We start from the raw sequence: 22,581 nt of genomic DNA on the forward strand, positions 1-22,581 counted from the left end.
CGTGAAAGGAGGTTGTGGAGAAGAGGGTGTTGGCCTCTTCCCCCAAGTGACAGGTGATAGGACAAGGGGGACTGGCCTCAAGCTGCACCAGGGGAGGCTCAAATTGGACATTATGGAAAATTTCTTCATTGGAAGGGTTATCAAGCACTGGAACTGCCCAGAGCAGTGGTTGAGTCACCATTCCTGGAGGCATTTAAAAGACGGGTAGATGAGGTGCTCAGGGACATAGTTTAGTGGCAGATAGGAATGGTTGGACTCGATGATCCAAGAAGTCTTTTCCAACCTGGTGATTCTATGATTCTACGACCTTTAAGGTCCTTTCCAACTCAAACTGTTCTACGATTCTGTGATTCTAAGTGTCACCGTGAAGGCCGAAAAGAGCCCGTAATGAGTCGGCGCACATTTAAAAGCCACCGTATCTTCGAAAAACAATTGCAGCGAAGCCCTCGAGGCGGCTGCCGCACTTTTTTTCTGCTCCAACAACTTCCAGCAATTCAGCTCCACGACAGATTCCCACCACGCTCGAGCCCGGAGGCTTTATGACCCGGCTCCACGCGAGCCGCCCGCGGGACGGTGGGGGCGGGGCTGCGGGAGGCGCGGGGCCGCCCCCGCGCGGCGGCGCCCGGAAGCGGCGGCAGGTCGGGCCGGGGCGGTGGTGCGGGGGGCCGGGACCGACGTGGCCGGGCCGGGGGGGCGGGGCCGAGCCGAGCGCACGGCTGGATGGCAGCGCCCGCACGAGGCGCGGAGGCGGCGCTGGCGCACGGTAACGGCGGCGCGGGGCGGAGGGAGGGACCGAGCTGGGAGGCGCTGTCGCCGTGGCGGGGACGCGGCGCAGCGCCGGGACGGGGGGGACGGGAGAGGCGGAGCCCAGTCCGGCACCGGCGGGGCCCGGCCCGGCTGAGCGCGGTGCGAGATTGGGAGGGGACCCGCGAGCGCATCCCGCGGCCGGGACGCGGCGGAGAAAGTTTTGGAAGCGGCTTCCGCGGCGGGCGGGTCCCGTGCCCCGGAGCCCTGGTGCCCCGATCCCTGGACCCGCTTGTCCCGGAGTCGGCGATGGCGCCCCGTTCCCTGGAGCCCTGTTACCCAGTGCCCTGTTCCCTGGAGTCGGGAACGGCGCTCTAGAGTCCTATGTGGCCCGGTGTCCCGGAGCCCCGTTGTCCCGGAACCCCAGTGTCCCGGAGCCCCAGTATCCCATTCCCCAGTATCCCCCGTGTCCCCGGTGTCCCGGAGCCCTGGTGTCCCGTTCCCCGGTGTCCCGGCGATGCTTGACGCGGTGTCGCAGGGACCTCGCGTGGCGTCGAGCGTTCGGGTGGGGAAGGTGCGTGAGCGGAGTCAGCCGCTGCCTTCCCCCCCTTCATTCCTGGCCGTTCTGTGTCCCCGTGGCTCCCGTGGGATCCTGCGCGGTCTCCGCCGGGTTATTACTAAGGTTTGTTGCCTGCGGGCGTGAGCCGAGTTTGGCACCCGAGAAATCCCTGGCCCCGAGGGGTGAACACCATTGCCTGGCCCGCAAACTTTCCTGTTTCATCCTGGGTAGGATGGGGAAGGAGTCGCTGCCTCCCAAACTAGGGCGGTGTTCCATCGAGTGTTTTCACTGCCTTCCTTCCCAGCTCTTACGTTTGCTCGGGGTCTGTGATCTGTGCGGATGGCAATAGCCCCTTGCTCCTAATCCTGTGCGTCTCCGGCTTTTAGCTGCGTGGGCTGTGATGTGCGTGATTTGCGGGAGTATGAAACTCTACGAAGGGGGGATTTATGAGAGGGATGGGGGAGAGGGCATGGGTGCCACCAGGGTGGTGCATTCCCTAAAGATGGGTAGTGACTGAGGAAAAGGGAGTGCTCAGAGAAGACTGGAGACCTTTTCTCTGTCAAGATCAGGGTTTCCAGGAGTTCAAAGCTCTCCACAGGGCTAATGGAGGGAGGCGGCTGGTGGAGAATTTTTTTTGACTGAAAATTATGCTTCCTCCCTGGAAAATAACGTGGGTTTTTTTTTTTTTTTTTTTCCATGCAGTAAGACCAGGCAACCAGCTTCCAGGGAAAACACTTGTAAGGAAAAAAAAGCTTTTTTTTTTTTTTTTTCCCTTGACAACATCTAAAATGTCACTGTGTGGCAATGAGCAATTGTGCTGAGACAGAGATGAAGCTGTGTGGTCTGAAAAGGCAAATTCTCTATGATAGGAGAGGCAGTTTGCTGCAGGAATGATCATTGTGTCAATATTTTATTTTCTCTTTTCCAATAGGTTTCTGCCTTGGCATTTTAAGTTTTGTCTGTGTTTTCTCAGGCACTGCCTGCTACCGAGGTACTCCGTGAGCACTGTGAGGTGGGGGAGGCCCTGGGAGCCTCCCAGGGGGAGGGTAGGAGCTCTTCTGCTGGCTGGGTATGCAGCCTGCCCCCACTCAGATGTCTGTAAACGGCAAATTCTCATTTGTTTCTTCTTCCTGAGCTGGGAATAACCTCATGGTTATTCCAGTCCTGAGATCGCGCAGAAGATGCTGAACTGACCTGACTCCTGAATGTTTGGCTCTGAGACCTGCACAGGACATGAGGCACTCTGGAGAGTGCTGCCAGTGGTCATGGTGATCAGGTTCTGATCCAGCACAGCTGGGACCTCTGATCCCAAATGGTGTCATCAAAACTGATGAGTTATTTATGCACTAGCTATTTCTCTCCCATGCATATACCAAAATAGGTCATATGCCCTTCTTGAGAAAAAATATCTCTACAGACCTAGTTATGCCTCTGTCTTCTGGTGACCAGTCTTCTCTGACAACTGATGGGTGCTTTCTCTAGAAATTTCTCAAGACCTTTTCTAGCTGCATTCCTGAAAGAGATGCTGTTGTCTAAAATTGGGGTAGGCAAAGACTTCTTCCACCCTCTGCAACTGTAATGGCAGGGTTTTATTTTCTCTCTTTGAGTTTTGTTTTCCTAGGACTACATCTTGACTGCCTTTCTTCTTCCTCTTAACTATTTGTCTTAGGAGCAGCCAATTCGAATTTGGAGACTTTACAAACATTAAATAAACAACTTCTTGTGAGGAGCATATGAATGAGATACAGAAAGGGGCTTTAGAGGTAAAAAGTGCATTTTTTAGAGCAAGTGATTAAGATAAGTTAGAGCACACTCTCAGCATTTGCATCTTCCTAAATAATTAGTTGGGCATGAAGATCGGTTCAGATGTGTCCTGGATGATGCACCAAGTTTCTCATAGATGTGAAGCATCAGGAGTTTACTGCGTGAGCTAAGGGGATATTCTTGAGCCAAAGTTGATGGCAGTCAGGCAGCACAGGTATAAAGAAATGTACGCTTTTCCCTTGTGTAACTAACAAGAGAGGACAGACCAGTGGGCTGCTGAAAATTGTCTGACACAAGAAGGAGTTAGGTAAGTCAGTTTTCTACCTCTTTATGCCTATTTGTTGTCCACCACGTCTTTTCATAGAGGAACTTGATCTCTTTCACTGCTGGAAGAAGGATGTGAAGCCAGGTATGCAGCCTGCTTTCAGAGCCCTGGATATGCCCTTTGTCCCACGCGCTACTTCCTCTCTCCAAGATTTTGGTTACTTAGCCTCAAAGCCCCCTTCAGGGATCAGTTGGTGCAGATGTGGGCTGTGAATGTGGAGAACAAGATGGAAGAACTAGACCTGTTGCATCAGTTGCAGTGATTTCTTTTCTGGGCTTTCTCAAATGCTTTTCACTTTGTGATGACAGTATTGCAGAAGAGGCCAATTTGTGCCACTTCCCATCATTGCTGCACTATGGAGCAGCTGTTTTGATGTGTTTGTTGCCTCTTCATAGGCATGTGGTGGTTGTATAAATCCTGATTTTTTTTTTTCCTCTGCTACTCATAGTAGGCTGTTACCAGTCATTTTCTCAGTCTAATCCTGTCATAAAGGAAGAGGACATCCGTCAAGCCTGATGTGGGATTGGGAGGGGTGCTCATCTTTTTTTAAAGCTGGAAATTCTCTAACTGCAGGTTATTATGCAGCAGGCAGTAAGCAGAGAAAAGCCTATGGCTGGTGCAATTTGCCTAAAAAGTCCCATCGCCTCCCTGTACAGATGCCTCTGTGGCTGATGGCTTCAGCCCTTATGGGTACTCAGGATGGAAGAAACTTTGTTTAGTTAGGGGACAGCTAGCGTTTTAAGAGCTTACTGTCTTTTTTGTGTTTGTTTTTTTGTTTTATTCTTCCCCTCCCCCCCCCAATCCCAGAAGAAATTTGAGAGATTCTGTGGCGTAGTTTTACCATAGCTGTGTGTGTCTGTTTGCATAGCTGTGAGGGGAGCCAGCAGGACTGGCAGCATCCCAGGTAAGTTCATGTGGTGAAGTGGGGCAAAAGGTGGCATCTATGGCCCATCAGGCTCTCCTTGCAGTTGTTACTGGTACTCCAAGCATCACTCCAGCACCTGTTCTTTTCAGTGTCTGAGTTGAATTGGTGTGTGGAGTGTTATAAGAGATTAAAATGTCCCTTGCTGCCCCTGTCCCTCCCTGTTGTTTTGAAGTTCTTGTGCTGATAGTGATTTACAGCTGAAAACCTGCCTCCTTTTGCAGGGTCCTGTTAGGATCTCACCAGCTTACATCACATCAGTTGTAGGGCTGTTGGGACTTCAAGAACGGATCTGGTCTTTGCAATGAAATAGCACCTGCACCATGTGTTTGTTCTTTTTCAAAAATTAAAATTTGTTCAAAATTAATGAACAAGCAGTGCTGGAGATTCTGCATCATACATAACCTGTTGCAGTGTACCACCACTTTGGTATTGTTTATATTTGTTTCTTCATATGGAGGCTGAATCTTGTTGAGCTGACGCTACAATGTGGAAGAAGAGTTGAGAACTTTCCCCCTTTCTTTGACTTTTAATGTATGCAGACTGTTCTGTTCTCTTCCTGTTATCTTTTTAAGACTAAACACACCCAGGTCCTTCAGTCTTTTTTTTCCAGGTTGTTCTTTTTGTTTCCTTCTATTGGAATGTCTCTAGTTTTTCATCTGTTTAACAAAGGAGGGTGTGTGAGGTTGAGTGCAGTCTGCTGGCTGAAGTCTCAGGTGTGTGGAGTGGAATGGTGACAGTGCTCCTGTGTCTCACCTGCCATGTTGTTACTAATTTGTCCCTGGATGTAATTTGCCTGCTTTGTAGCAACATAAGCCTACTGGCTTGGAATTAATTTGTGAATCAATGTAATGCCTGTATGCATTGTTTTTTTCCCGGCACATCAGAGTTACTGTTTTGTCCTATTGATTTGGGGAGGGAGTCCCCCTTAATATACTGTTTTGTACTGAGTTTTACTGAGATTGGTTTGACAGTATAATACAGATAGGTCTAGGTATTACACTGCACTAAGATGCCACGATATCCTGCTCTGTTGAGGGATTTGGTTTTCCTTTGTCTATAAGGAGAAAAAAAAAAAAAAAGTGATGGATTTTGTATGGATCGGTGGAGGTTACACTTGATCAGATGCTATCTTGCTACAAAAAATTGTAGTGTCTTCCTTGGTTCCTTCTTGGATCCTCCCTGTTCCTGGTGTCCAGGGTCACTGTGCTTGGAGCTCAGTGTCCTCCTTCACGGTAGCAGTGAGATCCTATCCTTTGACTTTCTTTTTAACTGCTCACTGCAGCTGAGCCTTCCTACTGCAGTGATTTAGTTCTGAGACTAAAACCGGAAAAAGGCCAAGCCTTTAAAAAAAAAAACCAGTTTTTTCTGCTAGTTTATTCTGACCTTGCTCATTCATGGAGTCAGACGTGAGCATGGGGAGGGGATGGAAGAGGGACAAGGGACAATACTGCACTTTTCAGTTATAGAGAACCCTTAGGTTGGTTCCAAAACCCTGGATTTTGTTGTGATAGTTTCAGGCCCCTTTCTTTCTGGCTGTTACTTAATGCTTTGCTATCTTTATCACTTTCTTATCTTGTAGGTAACTACAAACTGATCATTTAACTTGATCAAGAATCTTTCAGAGGATTGAAGTTACTGGTCAGTAACTTCTTAAGTCTTCTGTCAACTTTTTTTTTCTTTTTATAAAGGTAGGTGAGGCATGATGCTTCTCCAGCCTGCTGTGGTCTTCCCATATTCCTGTACATTTTCAAAAATGGTCACTAATGCTTCAGAGATTACTTTGACTGGTTTCTTATATGCTTTCAGGTGAATGCCGTTTCTCCTTCTTGATCCACAGCTGTTCTGTGAACATTTGTTGAACTGTTCTTTTCTAACCTCTTTTCTCCCATCTGCAAATTAATTTATCTTGCCACATTTTGCTTTTTCTTTCGGAAACTGAAGGAGCATTTGTACTTTAGTTTTTGCATCATTTGCTTTCTTTTCCTGTTTGCTAATGAGAGTGTGATTATCTTTATTTTTGTCTCCTAACATGCCTGCTTCTCTTTTTTTTGTGATTGAAGAATACAGCTGTGCTGGTTTTGACTATCTAACCAGTATCCATCTAGGAAAAGAATAAAAATAGGACAAGTATATATTAGATTTTCCAACTACTCTTCCAGCTTCTAGCTCCTCTTAGATGAGAAGATTTCCTTAGTCTAATGTGAGCTGTTTAACCACAATCAATCAATAAATTTGTCTTTCTAGTACTTGTCCTGTCTTTGTTGAATCCATGTAAAATTTTCCATCATTTCTGGAGAAGTACTACCACACAAGTTACTGTGTGGTACCTGGTGAAGTCACATTTGTTTTTTTTTTTTTTGTGTTTTGAAGCCTCACTGGCTTTGTGTGATGGCTCTTAGCACCTATATCTGAAGAGACCGTGAATGATATGCCACTGTTCACTGTCTTTACACCACTCATGACTTTACGGACCTCTGTTGCCTGTCTTGCATCCTAATTTGTTTTGTGGATGCTGTTCTGTGGCAAAGAGAAGTCCTATTTGGTTGGCAATAACTTTCTCTGAAGCCTTGGGAAACTCAAGGGCAGAGGTGCTTGAAGTCCTTGTCCAGCCCACCTGAGGGGAGATGCTGAAAGCCAGACTTTCAGAAGATGTCTCATGCAATTTCATACACCTGGTCATAAACAGCCTCTCTTTTAGTGCTGTGTTGAAATTGGGAAGAATTTCAGATGTTCCTTACGGGGACACTAAGATGCTGAGGGAGGGGATGGTGAGACTGAGGCCTTTCCTCTGGGGTGGAGGGAGGGAGTCTCGGGCACGCTCTTAGAACTGCTCTCCTCTGTTCTTTCCAGAGATCGGACAGCCTGGCTGAGACTACTTAGCGATGACAAAACATAAGCTTCTGTTTGATGGGACACTTTCCTTGTTTATGATCGTGGCCTGTGAAGCTCAGCAGCTCCTGAGGAGTCAAGTTGCTGCTAGTTCTGGTCCTCAGTGTGAGAAGGAGGCAGAGTCTTGGGGAAACCTTTTCAGCAGCGAACGGCTGGATGCCTGTATCTGTTCCCTCATCGGTTCATTCATGGTGGGGCTGAGTGGGGTCTTCCCCTTGCTGGTGATTCCGCTTGAGACAGGAGCTGCTCTGCGGTCAGAAGGTAAGCCTACTAGCTCCATTAGCCTTTCTGAAACCAAAAGTCATGGATTGTGACTGAATAGCACAGTGATGAACAGGACCTTGTAACGGAAATACTGTCCATTACAATAGGCAGTCCATTTCTGGTTGTTTATTGGCATGTCTGCCAATTTGTTATGGAGTCCTCAGACAAATGCAAGCCCTGAGTGGAACTTGTACAAGGAGTATTGCTTGTTTCGCACCCTGCCTGGTCCAGGACCTTCCCATACACTGCCATCCCAGCCAAGTGCAAGGACTTTTTGATGCACTCCAGTTATTTGCTCTCTCCATTGAAAGCTTGCTTTGCAGATGCTTCTAATTTAGATGTGTCTGTGCAAAATCTCAGCTGGAGGTGTTTTAGCTTGTGGCTGAGTTGTGATTGGTTTTTTGTTTGTTGTTTGTTTGTTTTTCCTAGCTGGATCACAGCGTTTGAAGCAGTTGTTAAGTTTTGCAGTTGGTGGACTACTAGGGAATGTTTTTCTGCACCTGCTTCCTGAAGCCTGGGCCTACACATGCAGTGCAACGACAGGTATGGAAGCCTAATGAAGCAGTCTCTGTTGTGCCTACTGCTACATTTTTTGAGTCTATTCGATCTTGAAAACATGAGACCAGTCAGGCTGGGTCAGCCCAAAAACTGGTCTAGGCTGGTATTCATTTTGAAATAATGTGTAAAAGCAAATGCCTAGGAAAGAACATAAGAACAATAAAAACCATATAATACTTTATCTTTGTACTCTGCAGTCCTCCAAAGATTTTTGAGACTGGAGGCTTCCTGAGTTTGCCACGATTTCTTTGTTTAGTAACTTGCAATGGATTTCTTGTCTATCAACTTTTTCTGTATTGCCTTGGACTCCTGTAAGTCTCTGTTGATTTTCCTTTATCCTTTCTGTAAGGAAAGGGAATGCTTCTTTAACCTGATGGGAAGTTATGAATGCTTGTGTGGTTTGGTACACCAACATGTGCACCATCTCGGGTAGGGATTCTCCCCCATCAGAAGCATCTTGTCTATAAATCTGTCCCTGTAACAGTGTTAGTGCTAGACCCTCTTTTGTGAGACTAACTGGGGCTTCTCCGCTGGGTACTTAGATCTATGGGAGCCCATGCCTTTTCAATCTTTGCTCAAGGAGGAGTCATGGAAAATTGTCCATAAAGTCGTGATTAAGGTGTGCGGGGAACGAGCGGGAGAGAAGAAGGAAATCCAGGTGATGGAAACCTGTGTTTACCAGTGAACCACTGTTTGGGTTGGGATAGAGCTTGTGGTTTCAGCGTATCCCCTCTACGTCACAGATAGCTAGAGTTGTTGAAATTTGTAGTGATTATATCTCTCTGCTTCAGCAAACTGATAACATAGAAGGCAAGTGCTGCTGCATCCTGCCTGTTGAGAAACAAAGTAATCGTTTCCCACTGAAAGTGTGAGAAAGGGAAGAGGATGCCATGGGTTTCCCGGACTTGTTTGCACCTATGTCCTGGGATTTCGGTTGTCTTCTTCATGGCTCTGGAACTGCAAGCAGAACCTGCTGTTCTTTTTTCTCCTTTCTGCAGTGGTTCCCAAATGATTTGGTTGTCCTGCTCTAGCTTATTTGCTTCTGCCAGACTGTCCTGAAGCCTAAAGGTTTCCTTGACTTATGTAAGCCATATTACAGAGTCATTTTGTTCTTCCACTACAATGCAATCTCAACCAAGTTGAATGGATTATTCTCTCACAAGCTTGGCTGTAATTGAAAAGAAAGTTCATAGCTTTGGGCTTAATAATTTGCCCAGGTGTGGCAGAAAGAGGAAGGTGAGTCTGTAGCTTCACTCATGGCAGAGTTCGTGTCAGGGCTTGCCGCTCAGTAGACACAGATGCAGGATTTTTGTTCAGGTAATCTTCACTTGTCTCCGGAGCTCAGGGAAATTTCCAGTGTTGACAGGAAATACTCTGGATTGCACTGTTGAAGGAAAAGAGGCGGGGACTCTCACTCTGACGGTCCTGAGATGAGGTTATCTGTTGGATCAAAAATGAGCAAGTTAAACTAATTTGCTGTGAGGTATGTTCATCCCTTATTCCTCACAGAAGGTCTTTCCATTGCCATATCTTGTTTCTTGTCTTGCAGCTGCTGACTGAACTGATGTGGGGTGAGTTCACATGTGGGAAACACTGTGTACTTGATAGTAACATGAAGATTTCTCTCTTGTCCCTCAGGAGAAAGGCAGAGCTTTCAGCAGCAGAAGCTTCTGGGTCTCTGGGTGATCATTGGTTTCCTGACCTTCCTGGTGCTAGAGAAGATCTTCCTAGAGAGAGAAGAGGAGCGCCCTGGTGTGGTAAGTTAGCAGCCAGAGGGGAGAGTGCTGTTATGTTTGGAGCTCTGTACTAAACACTACGCTCTATCTGATAGGCTCAACAGATGATCCTGGAGTTGTGAGTAGCTTGTCAATGCCCTTTGGGAGCTTTTTGCCACTTCTTTGCCACTGGGCTATAGAATGTGTTTCATCTCCAGGCTTTGGTTTTGTGGTTTTAGATGAGATTTCTCACCTGTGGGATGGTTTTGTTCTTGATGTGGTATGTGTAAAAGGGTGCTTCTTGTTGCCTCACAGTGCAGATGCCACAATGCTCTTTGAAATCTGTCTCATTTCTGGCAGTTGTCAATATTAAACTGAGGTACCAAAACTGCTGATTTGCGTTGATGGAAAAAAAGATTAGGGATGAAGATTAGATTTCTGACACTGGTTCATGCTTATTCATCACTGACAAAAAGGCAGTGACAAGTTGTTTTCCCCTAATTTAGGGCTTTGATTCCAAAACACCAGCTGGAAAGATTCACAATGGAAGTGGCTACTCCCTGCCTAAGGTGGCAGGCCAATCCCAAAGAGCAGGAACAGGTTCAACTCAGTGTAATGGCTCCTCTCTCCAGTCTTATCCAACAGATAACAGAATCAAGGTAAGAGACTTGCAAACTGACCTTCATACCTTAGGTTTCCATGGCATGCATTTTAAAATTTAGACAGGAGAGTGAGTTATCCGTGGAAAGAACTGTGCCTGAGTGAAGGACTCTGAGTTTGAGTGAGTTGTGCCTAGTTTTACTCTGTCAAAGTGTCTGCCGACATCATAGCAGGGAGGAAATAGTGGACTTGGAGAAAATCTGCCCAGCAGCTTATGCAAAAGAAGCAAAGTCACTGTTGTGAAGGCATAACTGTGATGTGCATTTTGGCTGAATTCTGAGACCAAAGTACAATATTTTCACATTTTGTTACTCTATAGTCATTGTATCTTTCTTTGCTTAAATTTCTGTGCAGTGATTTCTCTGTTCTGTAGTGCCCGCATTGTACCAATTGTGAGCTTCACATTTCCTTTTAAGGCACCTTTCAGAAGCATTTTGACAGTTGAAGCTGTCCACTGTAAAACTTAGAAGTTCATTTTCTCAGGTTAGCAGTTTGTTGGCTGCCAAAAAGGGCTTCTTGTCTGCTCTGTCTCCAGACCTCTATTTCGCCGTCACTTCCTTTGCATTGGACCTTGTCTGACCCCACAGTGAGCCTGTTCAGGGAGCTAAACAGACAAAGAATTCACTTTCTCTTTTTTTGTTCTTCTTCTCCTGTTTCTCCCTCCCATAGGTTTATTTCTCACCTAATTTAACTTATTGAATTACCTTGGCATATAGACAGGCAGCGTGTAGTGCTGTTATAAGGGAGATCAGCAACTTCATAGGAGTAGAAGTGGAGGAGTGAAAGGAGTACTGTAGTGTTGGGCAGTGGCTAACGTTTATGTTGGCTTAGCTTTCAGTTTTATGTTACTATCTTTGCATTGCAGAAACCCCTCTCTGAATGGAGTTGACAAGCAAGAGAGTAAACAACCACTTTGGTGAAGGAAGACCTATAATTTTGAGTTTGAAAGACCATAAAAATGTGTGTTTTGTAGGGCAGTAACTATGAACAGAAAGTGTGATTGCATGAACTAGCTCAAACCTGGATATGTGGTCAGAGGCTCTTTGGTCTTTCTATTTCAAGCCTGTTTTGCTGTGGCTTTATAGCTCTTACTATACAATGTGAAAGATACGGTGAAGTCACTGGGTATTTTTTATATCTGTCACATTCATGTAATCTGTACAGCGCATTTCACAAACAGCAGGGTACCATATTGGTGTTTCTAGAGGTGATAGTGATGAAGAAACCAACATTACTGGGTTATGAAATGTCGTGCCATTATTTTAGAAAGGTTTATATAGGAACTACATGGTTAGTCTACCACTGTTTGAAGTAGAAATGCAACACTGGTGGGGGATGCAGTTGCTCAGGGCCTGGTCCTAATGTAAAAAAATAATGTAATTTATACGAATTGATATGATCTTACAGAAGATACATTCTTGTCAACCAGATATTTTTCCCTGCCTTGTATTTGGTCATACAGTTGCTTGATAAAGATAGTGATGCTGGCAAACATATATAAAATATAACCTTCTCCCACATTCTAATGAAACTAGTACTGCATGAAATCAGCTTTACTAATAGTAGCAATACTAAAAAAATCAGTTATTCTGTGTTATAAACGGGCTGAATTAATGTGCCCCCCCAATCTGTTTACTGTCAGTTTATGATTTTTCTGAGTGATTATTTATAAAAACAGTATATCTTCACGTTTGCAGATACTGCTGTATTACTTATATGTATTATATGTATTATATGTATTATATACTTACAATAATAATAATAATATAAGTATTATATACTTATATGTATATAATAATATAAGTATTATATGCATATAATAATATAAGTATTATATACTTATATGTATTACTTATGGTTGGACTCCATGATCCGGTGGGTCCTTTCCAACCTGGTGATTCTATGATTCTATGATATGGCATGTTGTGGCTGCAGGAGGTCAGTGATATCGGCTAAACTGAGTAACTTTATCAAGAGAGATGAATTTTTAACATGTTTTTATACATGCAAATGTTAAGGAATGGATTAATAGAGAATGCAGATAATATTTACAAGATAGGGACAGTTTCTAGGAAGTCAATGCTTTGGAAAAAGCTGTGAGAATCACAGTAGGAAAATGTTTGAATGCATTCTTCCGTTATGATGCTACAGCCAGGAAGATGGGCGAGTAGGAAATAGTATGTAAGAGAATAGGCAAGTTCTATCTTTCCATATAGCAGTAATGAAAAAGCTGTCTGACTTTTTCCAAGACCGTTATTCACACACTCAAAATACTAGTGATAATTTGTAAAGGGGTGGGGAAAGAGGTGAAATAATTATCTTCGGTTTGCAGTATGTAATAAGAAGTGGTATTCTTTAGTCTATAGGTCTGTAAGTGTGATAGATCAGAGTGCCTTAAAGTATATAAGTAACTCTGTAAGAGGCATGACTGAATTTGAATAGGTAAAACTATACCAAACAGTAACAGACTAGAAACCAAAGAAAATTCTGTAAGTGAGGATAAATTGACAGTGGATCAACTTACCTTAGTGACATTGTAGATTCTTTGTCACTTGTGGGCTTTAAGCTGTTATTTAAGCTTCTTTCTGCAAAGTACACTGTAGCTTAAGAAACAATGGGCTTCAGGTAGAAACTAAATGAGATTCTTTTGGTTGTGTTATGCAGGAGGTCTGTGGTGAGCCATGGAGAGCCCTTTTAGCTTTAGAATTTAACACATCTGTTCAGTCTTACAGACCAATGTCAATATGCGTGAAATAGAAACTAATGAGTTAATTTGTGTCATTTTAACTTTTTACTTTCTACGCATATAATCTGAATATATTAATAGTCTTTCTGGTATGGAGTAGGTTACCAAAACTACCAAGATATTCCTGCATTGTTAGCCTGTTTCCTTGGGCAACAAGATAAGCAGTCACTCCATCTGTCTGTCCATCTGTTCTGCCCTTCATTTTCACTAACTTTTGAACCCGTAATTAATTATATGAGTTCAATAGAGGATAGATGTCTTGAGGGCAGTCAAATTTCTGCAAGTTTCATGAAAATCAGCGTGGTGGTAGGGAAGGAATGCAAACTAGTGCCCTGTTGCAAAGCTCTGGCAGAACTTGGGTGCTGTGTGCTGCTTGGCAGGTCGACAGGTAAGTCTCACTGCCCCTACCTGGTGGAGAAGCGGCTGTCATAGAGTACAGGATAGAGATGGGACGTGCAGGGATAGAGCATTGGCCGGAAGTGAGCAGAGTAGATGCTTGCAAAGAAAAGGGAGAGAGCCATAGGATACCAGGCTTCTTGGGTTCTACTAAGTAACACCCTTTTCTTCAGAAAACAAAGAGAAACATACTGTTTAAACAAAGTCAGTCACTCGCTTAGTGATTAGTAATCTGTGATCAGTTGTCCTTTGTCCATATATATTAGAAATTCTGCTCTTCAGCTGCTGCTGTAATAATTTGTCCTAGCCTGATAACTGCAGGTGGGGAAGTACCTTTGCACCCAGACATAGATCAGTTCTGTTCTGCATTGCAGCCTTTATTCTTTCAACAAGTAAAAACACTGTAGAGTACTTTTGCCTTGCTTATTTTTTCTTTTTCCCTGTGGCACACATGGTCCTTGCTGATTTGTAGAAGCATGTTTTATTGCACAGTGACATTAATTCTGAAGCATGAACACTTCATCTGGCGGTGCTCTTTATGAGCAATGAGAACATCCTATTAGAAATTTGCAGAATGTAAATGTCAGAGGCTCATAACTGTCAAATCAACCCAATTTATTTCTGAGCACTCCAAGGCTTTGCTTCTTTCAGTGACAGCTTTTGCCCAAGCCACTGACAAGAAAAAGTCATAATGTTTTAATCATGAAGTCTGTTTTCTTCCTGGGAAAGCATTTTTGTGTAAAACTTATGTGAATAATTATTACTAGCCTGTGGGGAAAGCACACTCATGTAAAATCCCAACATGAAAAGGAGAAATTTTAAACAGTCGTATTTGACTGAAAATGAGGAATGAGAAGTAAAACTGCTGTGTTCGTGGGCCTGCCTGCATGCATATCTTTGTGTTCTTCTTACAAAAACATGCAAGGAACTTCTTCTGCATCAGTTGTGGAGATGTTACTTAGGTTACTACCTAAATGTGATCTATAGCTAGGCTTTGGTTAATTCATTATTTCCAAATTTAATAGTGAATGCACTTTTGAAAATTTAGAGCTTATAAAGATGTCCCGAGATTGTGAGTAGAAGTGCCCTGGAGAAAGTTGATACTTTGCGGGGGGAGAGAGAGAGAGAGGTGACAGAAAGCCCCACCTGAGCGGTGGCGTTCAAATGGCAGGAAGAAAAGATTCCCCAAGCAGAGTTTGATAGAAATGGGGAAGAGCAGAAAAAACAAAAAGAGCTCATGAAACCCATCAGCACTTGTGTTTTTCCAGCTGAGCTTTGGCACATGATGCGGTGGTGAAGTCAGTGTTTAATGTCTCACAGTTTCTAGACAGTCTCTCCTCTCTACTCACTGGAAGCTGCCCTATATCTGGAGCTAATGTATGCCAGCTTAGTTCTTCCAGTCTAGGGACAGGCTGATGTATTGGCTAACACCTGGTTTGATAATAATTTAAACTGCAGTGCTGCATAGTGAAATTCATATTTCAGGACCCACACACAGTAGTTTTTTGTTAAATCCCAAAAAACTCAAAAGCAAAAGAGCTGAGGTAGTATCCTCATGATTCACTTTAGGTCACATACTAAGAATTTGTCTGGGCATGACCATAGTTACCACGACAAGGAAGTCTAACACAGAGATGGACTTGTAAGGAAGGAAGCTGCTTTATGCTTATAGTTTTAAAAAATGTGTTTATATGCAAATGCATATAAATGCTATCCAGCCTTCTAGTAGGTGTTTTTTCAGCTACTGTCATCACTATCTTCTCTTTTTATTCTTTGGTAAGTGAAAGCAAACCCACAAGCACAAGCATTTTTAGTACAATGCTTGAAGATTTGTTTAGGTATAAAAAGCAATTTCAGTAGCATTTGTTCTGTTGCATTGTTCTTGTTGGCTTTTGAAAAGGGAGGATTTAACAGTTGGATATTAAAGTACGTGACTAGAAAACAAGGTCAGGTCATATTTGAAGCCATTCACCTGTGTAAATTAGTTTGTGTTACCTAAAATTGGTTCAATTTAGAATTAGATGTTCTTGCATTTTGGGTTCCTCCTTTTTCCTTCTCCTTTTTCTGTTTCTAGAGCTCTTTGTCATTTGCATAAGATGATTATCCTAATCTCAGACAATACTTGCGTACCATAAAACTTGCTTTACTCTAAAACTGAACATAACATTTAATTTATACTTGAGAACCAACATAGTTAAAGATCTTTACCAGAAGTACCATGTCCTGACCTTTCCCGTGTGGTCGTGACTCTGTGTAACCTGTGTCTAAGCCATGTGCTTTCTTTTATCTTATGTCTCTTACTTTATCAGGGGCTCTTTCTTGTCTTTGCAGATTAGCGGATACCTCAATTTGCTGGCTAACACCATTGATAACTTTACACACGGCTTGGCAGTAGCAGCCAGCTTCCTGGTCAGCAGAAAGGTAAGGTTTCTGTCACCAGCTGTGCACTGAACTGAAGACGCCTGTTCTCAAGTGTGCTGCAATGTGCGGAAAAAAAAAGCAAATATGTGAGGAGTTCCTTCCTATTTTCTACAAGTTTATGAGAAAATGGAGATTACAGTAAAAAGCAAAACTATCCTCACCCTCTGATGCAGAGATTCTTGAAACTTGGGACATGCTAGTCATTTGTGCTGGCAGTAGGGGAAGAGTTAATTCATCTACTCTTTCGCTGAATGAATAACAAGTCTTAACTTGGAGAAAAAGGGGCCTTGAGCTCCTGATGAGAGTCTCAACTCCCAGAGCTGGAGGACTTATTTCATAATCACCTTCTCTCCTCTGGTACAGGTTGGATTCCTAACCACGATGGCTATTCTCCTGCATGAAATCCCACATGAGGTGAGAGGGCTTTGCATCGTGCCATCATGAGGGATTACAAAGGTGCTTCATGTGCTAACAGGAGGGACTGGTCTGGCTAACATTTTCTTTTCCCTTTGAAAACTATTCCCTCTGAGAGATTGGAAACGTGAAAAACTTTTAAACAGTCTTGTTGTGGGTGGCCTTTGTGACTAGAAGTTTGTATTAATTGTCAGCTGTTGGTTTTCTTAGGTTGGAGACTTTGCAATCCTACTTCGGGCTGGCTTTGATCGCTGGAGTGCTGCCAAAATGCAGCTTTACACAGCTCTGGGGGGGATTCTAGGAGCCTGCTTTGCAATATGTGCTCAGTCACCAAAAGGAGCAGGTAAGGCTCCCTGGGACGTCTGAAGGAATAGGAGGGGTGGGGCTGTCATTCCCATGTGTGTATCTTCGTTCCCTTCTCTGTTTTATTGCATGATTTTGTCTCAGTAATAACAAAAGCTTTCTGTGTTTCTGCAGGGGAAACAGTAGCCTGGATCCTCCCTTTCACTTCTGGAGGATTTCTGTATATTGCCTTGTTAAATGTTGTGCCAGATCTCCTAGAGGAAAAGAATCCTTGGTAAGTGTTACCTCTTGTTCCGCTGCAGCAATTCTTGCTGCCAGGGAGCAGTGATATATAACACTTCACCATACCTGTTCTCAGAGCACCTGAAAGCCAGCTTTCCAAACCCCATGGGCAAAGATAGAATCTAGACTGGGGTGCTAGCTATTGCATTTATGGGACTACAAAGATGTATAAAATGTGACTCACTATAGAATGTGAGATCCTTCAGCTGGGTCAGTCCCAAAGATTATGCTAGCGCCATGCGTAGCAGGACTAGCTAGAGCAGGTCATTTTGAAACGTGTCCAGTAAGGTGACCTTTCCCTAGTCCGGCTTGTCAGCTTCTAATGTACTGGTTTAGGAACTGTCTGAATGAGGGCCCCGTAGACATGTGTGCATCTGATAACCACAGGTGAACTTATGCTTCATATGTTTCTCTCATCCCTTTTTTACCCTATCGGTTGCTTTGGACTTAAGCAATCTCCTTTTGGCAGAACACTTGCACTGTGTTAATGATGCTTCTTATTATTTGGTTTTTAGCCTCTTGCTTATTAATTCTGATTAGATGTCGCTGTGTGAGTAAAAAACTAAATTTTCCTCTCTTCATCATTCGGAGTTTCTCAGCGGTGTTAGTGATCTCATACAGCTGTTGTGTTCTCCTTATGGTGGATTTGAAAGGGCAAAGAACAAACCATTTGTGAGCCTCTACACTGCAGCCTATTAAGAGGCCTGTTAAGGTCTGTGGTCCTAATTTTGCTGTTTCTTTCCTAGGAACTCCCTGCAGCAAATTCTGCTCTTGTGTACAGGCATTACAGTCATGGTGCTACTCTCGCTTACAACTGAGTGACCTCTGCGCAGACCTCACGATGCCTCCCAGAGTCACCACAGTGACTCTGAGCTGTTAAAAAGCAATAAGGAACACTAATATTACTTCCTATGTGTATGTGTGCAGATCTGGCTGCTAGTATGAGAAGCAGGTGAGAGAGAGATCTGTGTATGCAGGACTTCATTCCCTGGCTTTCCTTTTTCCCCGTTTAGGTAAAATCCACGCATCAGGGCTTCTGAGTTTTCTTTGAGGTTTTTTGTTTGGTTGGTTTTGTTTTGTTTTTTTTTTATTTTGTTTTTTTATGGAACAAAACATACAGTGAACAGAAATGAACTGAACAACTGCTCCCCAGTGAATTGATAATTTGGTTCATTCTGATGGAACTGCACCTCCCAGGCTCTCGTGTGAAAACAACAGAGGTGTTTCCTGTAGGTGATGAAGAGGAAGGAGTTTTCCTACCACTCTAAGGGCTGGAGGCAGAACACCATGGCACAGCAACAATATAACAGTTTTAGCCACAATTCCCTACTTATGAGAAGTTATGGTGCTATGACATAGAAGGGACAAGACCCTTTCCAACTTGATCTCCAGCTTTTCATTGACATCAGTTGTTCCTGAAGGTAGTAAGTCTCAGCAGTCCACCTCTTTGATCTGTTTTGTATTTGTTTATATTGAAATCAAGCCAAATTCTTGAGGCACTTTAGGATGGGTAACTAAAATTAAATGGCTCAGCTTGAAGATTACTCACCTCAGTCCTAACCACTTCAACAACCAGAACAGCCTAACTGTTTATTTGAAAAATGGTCAGTAAATGTTTCTTCTTTTGCCATGCTACCAGCTCACCTACATCTGGAAGGAAAGCCGTGTAGCTGTTGTGACTGAGCTCTTTCTCCTTGTAACCTTTAGCTGAACACGGCTCTGAGTCTGCTCTCAAAACCCAGCTTCCCCACCATCTGCCCCATGTTTCAGAGCCCTCCTGAAGTGTAGCATGTTAGCCCTGCCTGGCATGCTATTGCAGCCCTGGGCTGCCATGGCAAAGGTTTGGGCAGTAGTTGGATACTGCAGACTGGTCAGCAGCTGAAACCCTGGTTAGCTTTTCCTCTGTTCAGTGTAGACAGTTTAAAAGCATGCTGTAACCAAAAATACAGATAGTAGCCTCTTTTGGGGCTTCTTACCTCACAGCGGAGTTAGCTTCTTACCTCACAGTGTTGGGGGTGAATGGTTAAGAAATAATAGTGACAGACCTTAAAGGCAGGTGCACAGCAGCCGAGAGTACTGGAGGGATGTTGAAATGGAAAGGGCAGACCTGCTGTTCAAAATGTTTTTTAAAAATGCATCTGGAAAAGCATTGTGCTAAGTAAGGAGAGGAGGAGATATGAAAGGGTGACAATAAGTATGCTTTAAGAGGAGATTTCTATTGTGTGATGGTTGGGATAAAATTGTTGGCTGTTTGATACAAATAAATGACATTTCTAGCACTTTTCCTGCATCCCAGCTCACAGGGCTGACCAGGCCATTGTTGGACAGGGATATGTTGTTGCCACAGAGGTGAGCACAGTTACTAGAGTATCCCTTCTGCAGAGCTTATCCTGGCTTTGCTTAAATCTGGTCAAAAACTGGTCTAATTGAACCAGACAGTCATTGGAAACAAAACAGGTACCGCACTGTGAATTACACCAACTCAACTCATTTTTTTAACAGCTTTAGTAAACCAGTACAGCTCTCCAGTCTGCAGTGGGGCCTTCCTTATCAAGAGGGTGATTTGGGTCAGAACAAGGAGGCAGGTATGTTGCCCACAGCAGAGGCATTTACTTCCCTAAGAGATTCCTGAACTGTTGACACAGTTCTTTTTTTATGACAGCTCCTGTCCTACTTTTCAGAGAGCGCTGGATGGAGAGCTCAGGCTTGCAGCTCTCTCTGCCCAGGAGCTGCTGTCTACAATTTTTGTAGCTTTCCTTACCTTGGGCTTACATCAGTAACTAGTTTCACTGAAACAAAGAGGAAGGCTTAGTCTGATGTTGTTTCTTATTTTATTCCTCTTTACAAAGTTGCCTTCCTTTGCCAATTGCTCCTTCTGTCATTCAGTTGTCAGAAAAACTGAAGGTAGCATCCAATTCCTGCTTTCCTGGAAGGAGGATTAATCTGATTAGCCTGCAGGGACTGGTGGAGTATGCTAACCCGCCTTACTTTGGGGTGTTCTCTGCCACCCCTTCTCTAGGGACTGAAGTAGGGCTCTGGAGGAAATGGCTTTACATGGAAAAATGTCTGCTGTTCTTGAGATATCTTTCTCAAAATGAGGCTGGTATTTAAGATGGGACAGGTGAGTGCCCATGAGTTGGCGTTGTTACATCAGCACTGAGCCTTGCCAGGACTGAAAACCACAGTCGAGACTTTGTGCTTAACGTTTAGGAATGCAAAGTGGATGACAGTGAAGAAAGAATTCCTGAATTTTCTCAGTTGCTACCACAGGCCTGGAGAGTCTCTGTGGTTCTTGGGAAGATACCCTGGTAGGAGTTTAGCACAGGGTTTGTGGGAGGGAGGAGCTTATTAGTTTTCCACTAAGTCAGCCCTGGCGTTGTGGATGGAGAGCCTTGGGAGAACATGGAGCAACACTCCGCCACATTTGTCACTTTCGGAAATGCAGAGAGAATTGTATTTTCTAGCTCTATTTTTTCAGCTGCTCTTATGCATTTTCCTGCTTCATCTGTATTGATCTGCTCTGCATGGAGACAATAGAGATGAAATAAATGGTTTTCTGTGTGGGTTTGTGGTTGTTTTTTTTTTTTATGTTGAAGCTACAACTTGTCATTGAATTACAAATTCAAATTTTGTTGAATTAGAGCTCGAGAAGTCTGGGCTCTGTCTTGCCCTTCTTCCTACTCCTCAGACTTTCACAATTGAAAGAAAACTTTCTAATGTGGTTTGCTGTGCAGTTCCTACTGCTGTGGCACCGTAGGCTGGGAGCAGTGTGGTCTGATCATAGTCCTTGCCTGCTAGTCTGGGTTCCCTGAAAAGCATCACCAAGTGAGTTGCTCCTCTTTGAGCAGAGAGCTTGCGTGGTAACTGACTATCCAGAGAGTTTTGCAACCGTACTTTGTTGTGTTCAGTGATTTTTATTTTTATTTTTTTCATTTTAAATCGTCAAGGCCTATGTGGTATCAGCTGATACTACATCGGTTGTCTGCCATGTGGGACAAAGTCACACGTGTCATAGTGTGTAGGAATTGCCCAGAAAGGAGTAAGGGGATTTTCTCTACTCTTCAAAAACACAGTTCAGAGGATGTCTTATCCCATTCTTTAATTAAAATATTTTCAGCCTATAAATACTGAGTGGTAGAACATGGCTCTCAGTTCTTACTGGAAGTCTTCTTTAAGAAGAAGGAAAACCATAGCCCAAGAGCTGGAAGAAGATGAAGGGGGGTAGGTGATCAAGGGCATGTTTTCATAATCTGGGGGATTTGACAGCAATGTGCACTTTGGAATCTGTCCCTTTTTTTGTCATAATGCTGTCTCTGGTTGTGCTGGTACTGAGTCTCCCTCCACCATCCTTTTTTCCTTCTCAAAAGCTATTAAAAATAACATGGATTAATCATCTGCCCTGGTTCGCAGGCTCTACAAAAGAGCGGCTCTAACACAGTTGCAGTAGCACTGAGAGGAGAATAATTGGAAAGAGTCTCGTACATGGGAACTTCTAAGGTGATGGTCTTGCCAAAACCCCTCTCTTCTGAAACTATAGCCCAAGAAACAGATGTTAAGAGTAGGATTGCAGAGTTAGGAAACATGAATGTTTGGATATTTCCAGGAACGAGCTTTTACAATTGAAGGATTTTTTCCATGTTATCTAGAGCAGCGATTGTATTAGAAAATTCTTTTGACAGTAGCCCTTTCAATTTGTCTGCCTTGAAGGCACTAATGTGCAGCTGCATGGACGGTAATCCCATCTGTCCAGTGCGAACTGCTGAAGAGGATCATGCTGAAATGCAGATAAAACAAGCTTTCTCTGTGGTTGCTGCATGTTTCCACCAGGCATAGCGCTCTGGGGAGAGATGTACTTCTCTGTTCTGGGCAGAGTCCCTGGCAGAAACGCTTGGGAGGGCATTTAGGTTGTGCTCTATGTGGATGAAAGAGCAGGAAGTGACAAGGACAGCCGAAGGGAGGATCAGAATCTCTTTCATTTGAACAGTTGCTCCTGGGAAACAAAGTACTTCTAACAAACAAAACTAAGGATTTTAAAACTGGTCATTAGATTTAGACTTATCGCTATGCTATCTAGTGATAAGGTAGGGTGAGGGGTAGTGGTTTTAAGCTGAAAGAGGGGTGGTTTAGATCAGATATTACGAAGAATTTTTTTAGTGTGAGTGGTGAGGGACTGGAACAGATTTCCCAGAGAAGTTCTGGGTGCCCCATTTGTGGAGGTGTTTAAGGCAAGGTTGGATGAGGCATTGAGTAACCTGACCTAGTGGAACGTGTCCCTGCCCATGGCATGGCATTGGAACTGGATGATCTTTAAGGTCCCTTCCAACCCAAACCATTTTATGATTCTATGATCATTTTATCTGGAGGCCAGAACTGGAAAGCCAATGCCCAAAACACTAGTGTAGGAGACTGGTTGTGCTGCTCCTGGAGGAACAAGTCGGACCGAAAGCAGTTTTGTGCCCTTGGAAATGCTGCATTTAACTAATAACCTGGATTTAGCCTGTTTCTCATTGCATAAAATAAATCGGTGTTTTTTCAGCTCTTCAGGTCTTATTTTCCATTGACCAATACTGAAGGCTTGAGGAGAGACTGTAATTGAAATGGTAGCAGGTGCTGCTG

At 43.8% G+C, this 22,581-nt stretch overlaps 1 protein-coding gene across 2 annotated transcripts; it reads left to right on the forward strand.

Annotated features, from left to right (window-relative positions):
* The first annotated feature begins 655 nt into the window (after positions 1–655).
* Positions 656–22,383, forward strand: SLC39A13 (solute carrier family 39 member 13). 2 transcript variants are annotated; one of them, XM_054068595.1, is made up of 11 exons: positions 685–763; positions 5,897–6,005; positions 7,168–7,467; positions 7,900–8,013; positions 9,667–9,785; positions 10,250–10,402; positions 15,877–15,966; positions 16,330–16,380; positions 16,591–16,723; positions 16,858–16,957; positions 17,712–22,383. In XM_054068595.1, exons 3-11 carry the CDS (start codon positions 7,200–7,202, stop codon positions 17,785–17,787), a joined length of 1,104 nt encoding a protein of 367 aa, XP_053924570.1. In that variant the 5' UTR covers positions 685–763; positions 5,897–6,005; positions 7,168–7,199; the 3' UTR covers positions 17,788–22,383. The 2 variants fall into 2 exon arrangements, with proteins under 2 accessions (XP_053924571.1, XP_053924570.1); XM_054068596.1 differs by lacking the exon at positions 5,897–6,005 and having other exon boundaries at positions 656–763.
* Positions 22,384–22,581: the final 198 nt, after the last annotated feature.

This window comes from Cuculus canorus, chromosome 5 (assembly GCF_017976375.1).
Source record: "Cuculus canorus isolate bCucCan1 chromosome 5, bCucCan1.pri, whole genome shotgun sequence".
Classification (NCBI taxonomy): Eukaryota; Metazoa; Chordata; class Aves; order Cuculiformes; family Cuculidae; genus Cuculus; species Cuculus canorus.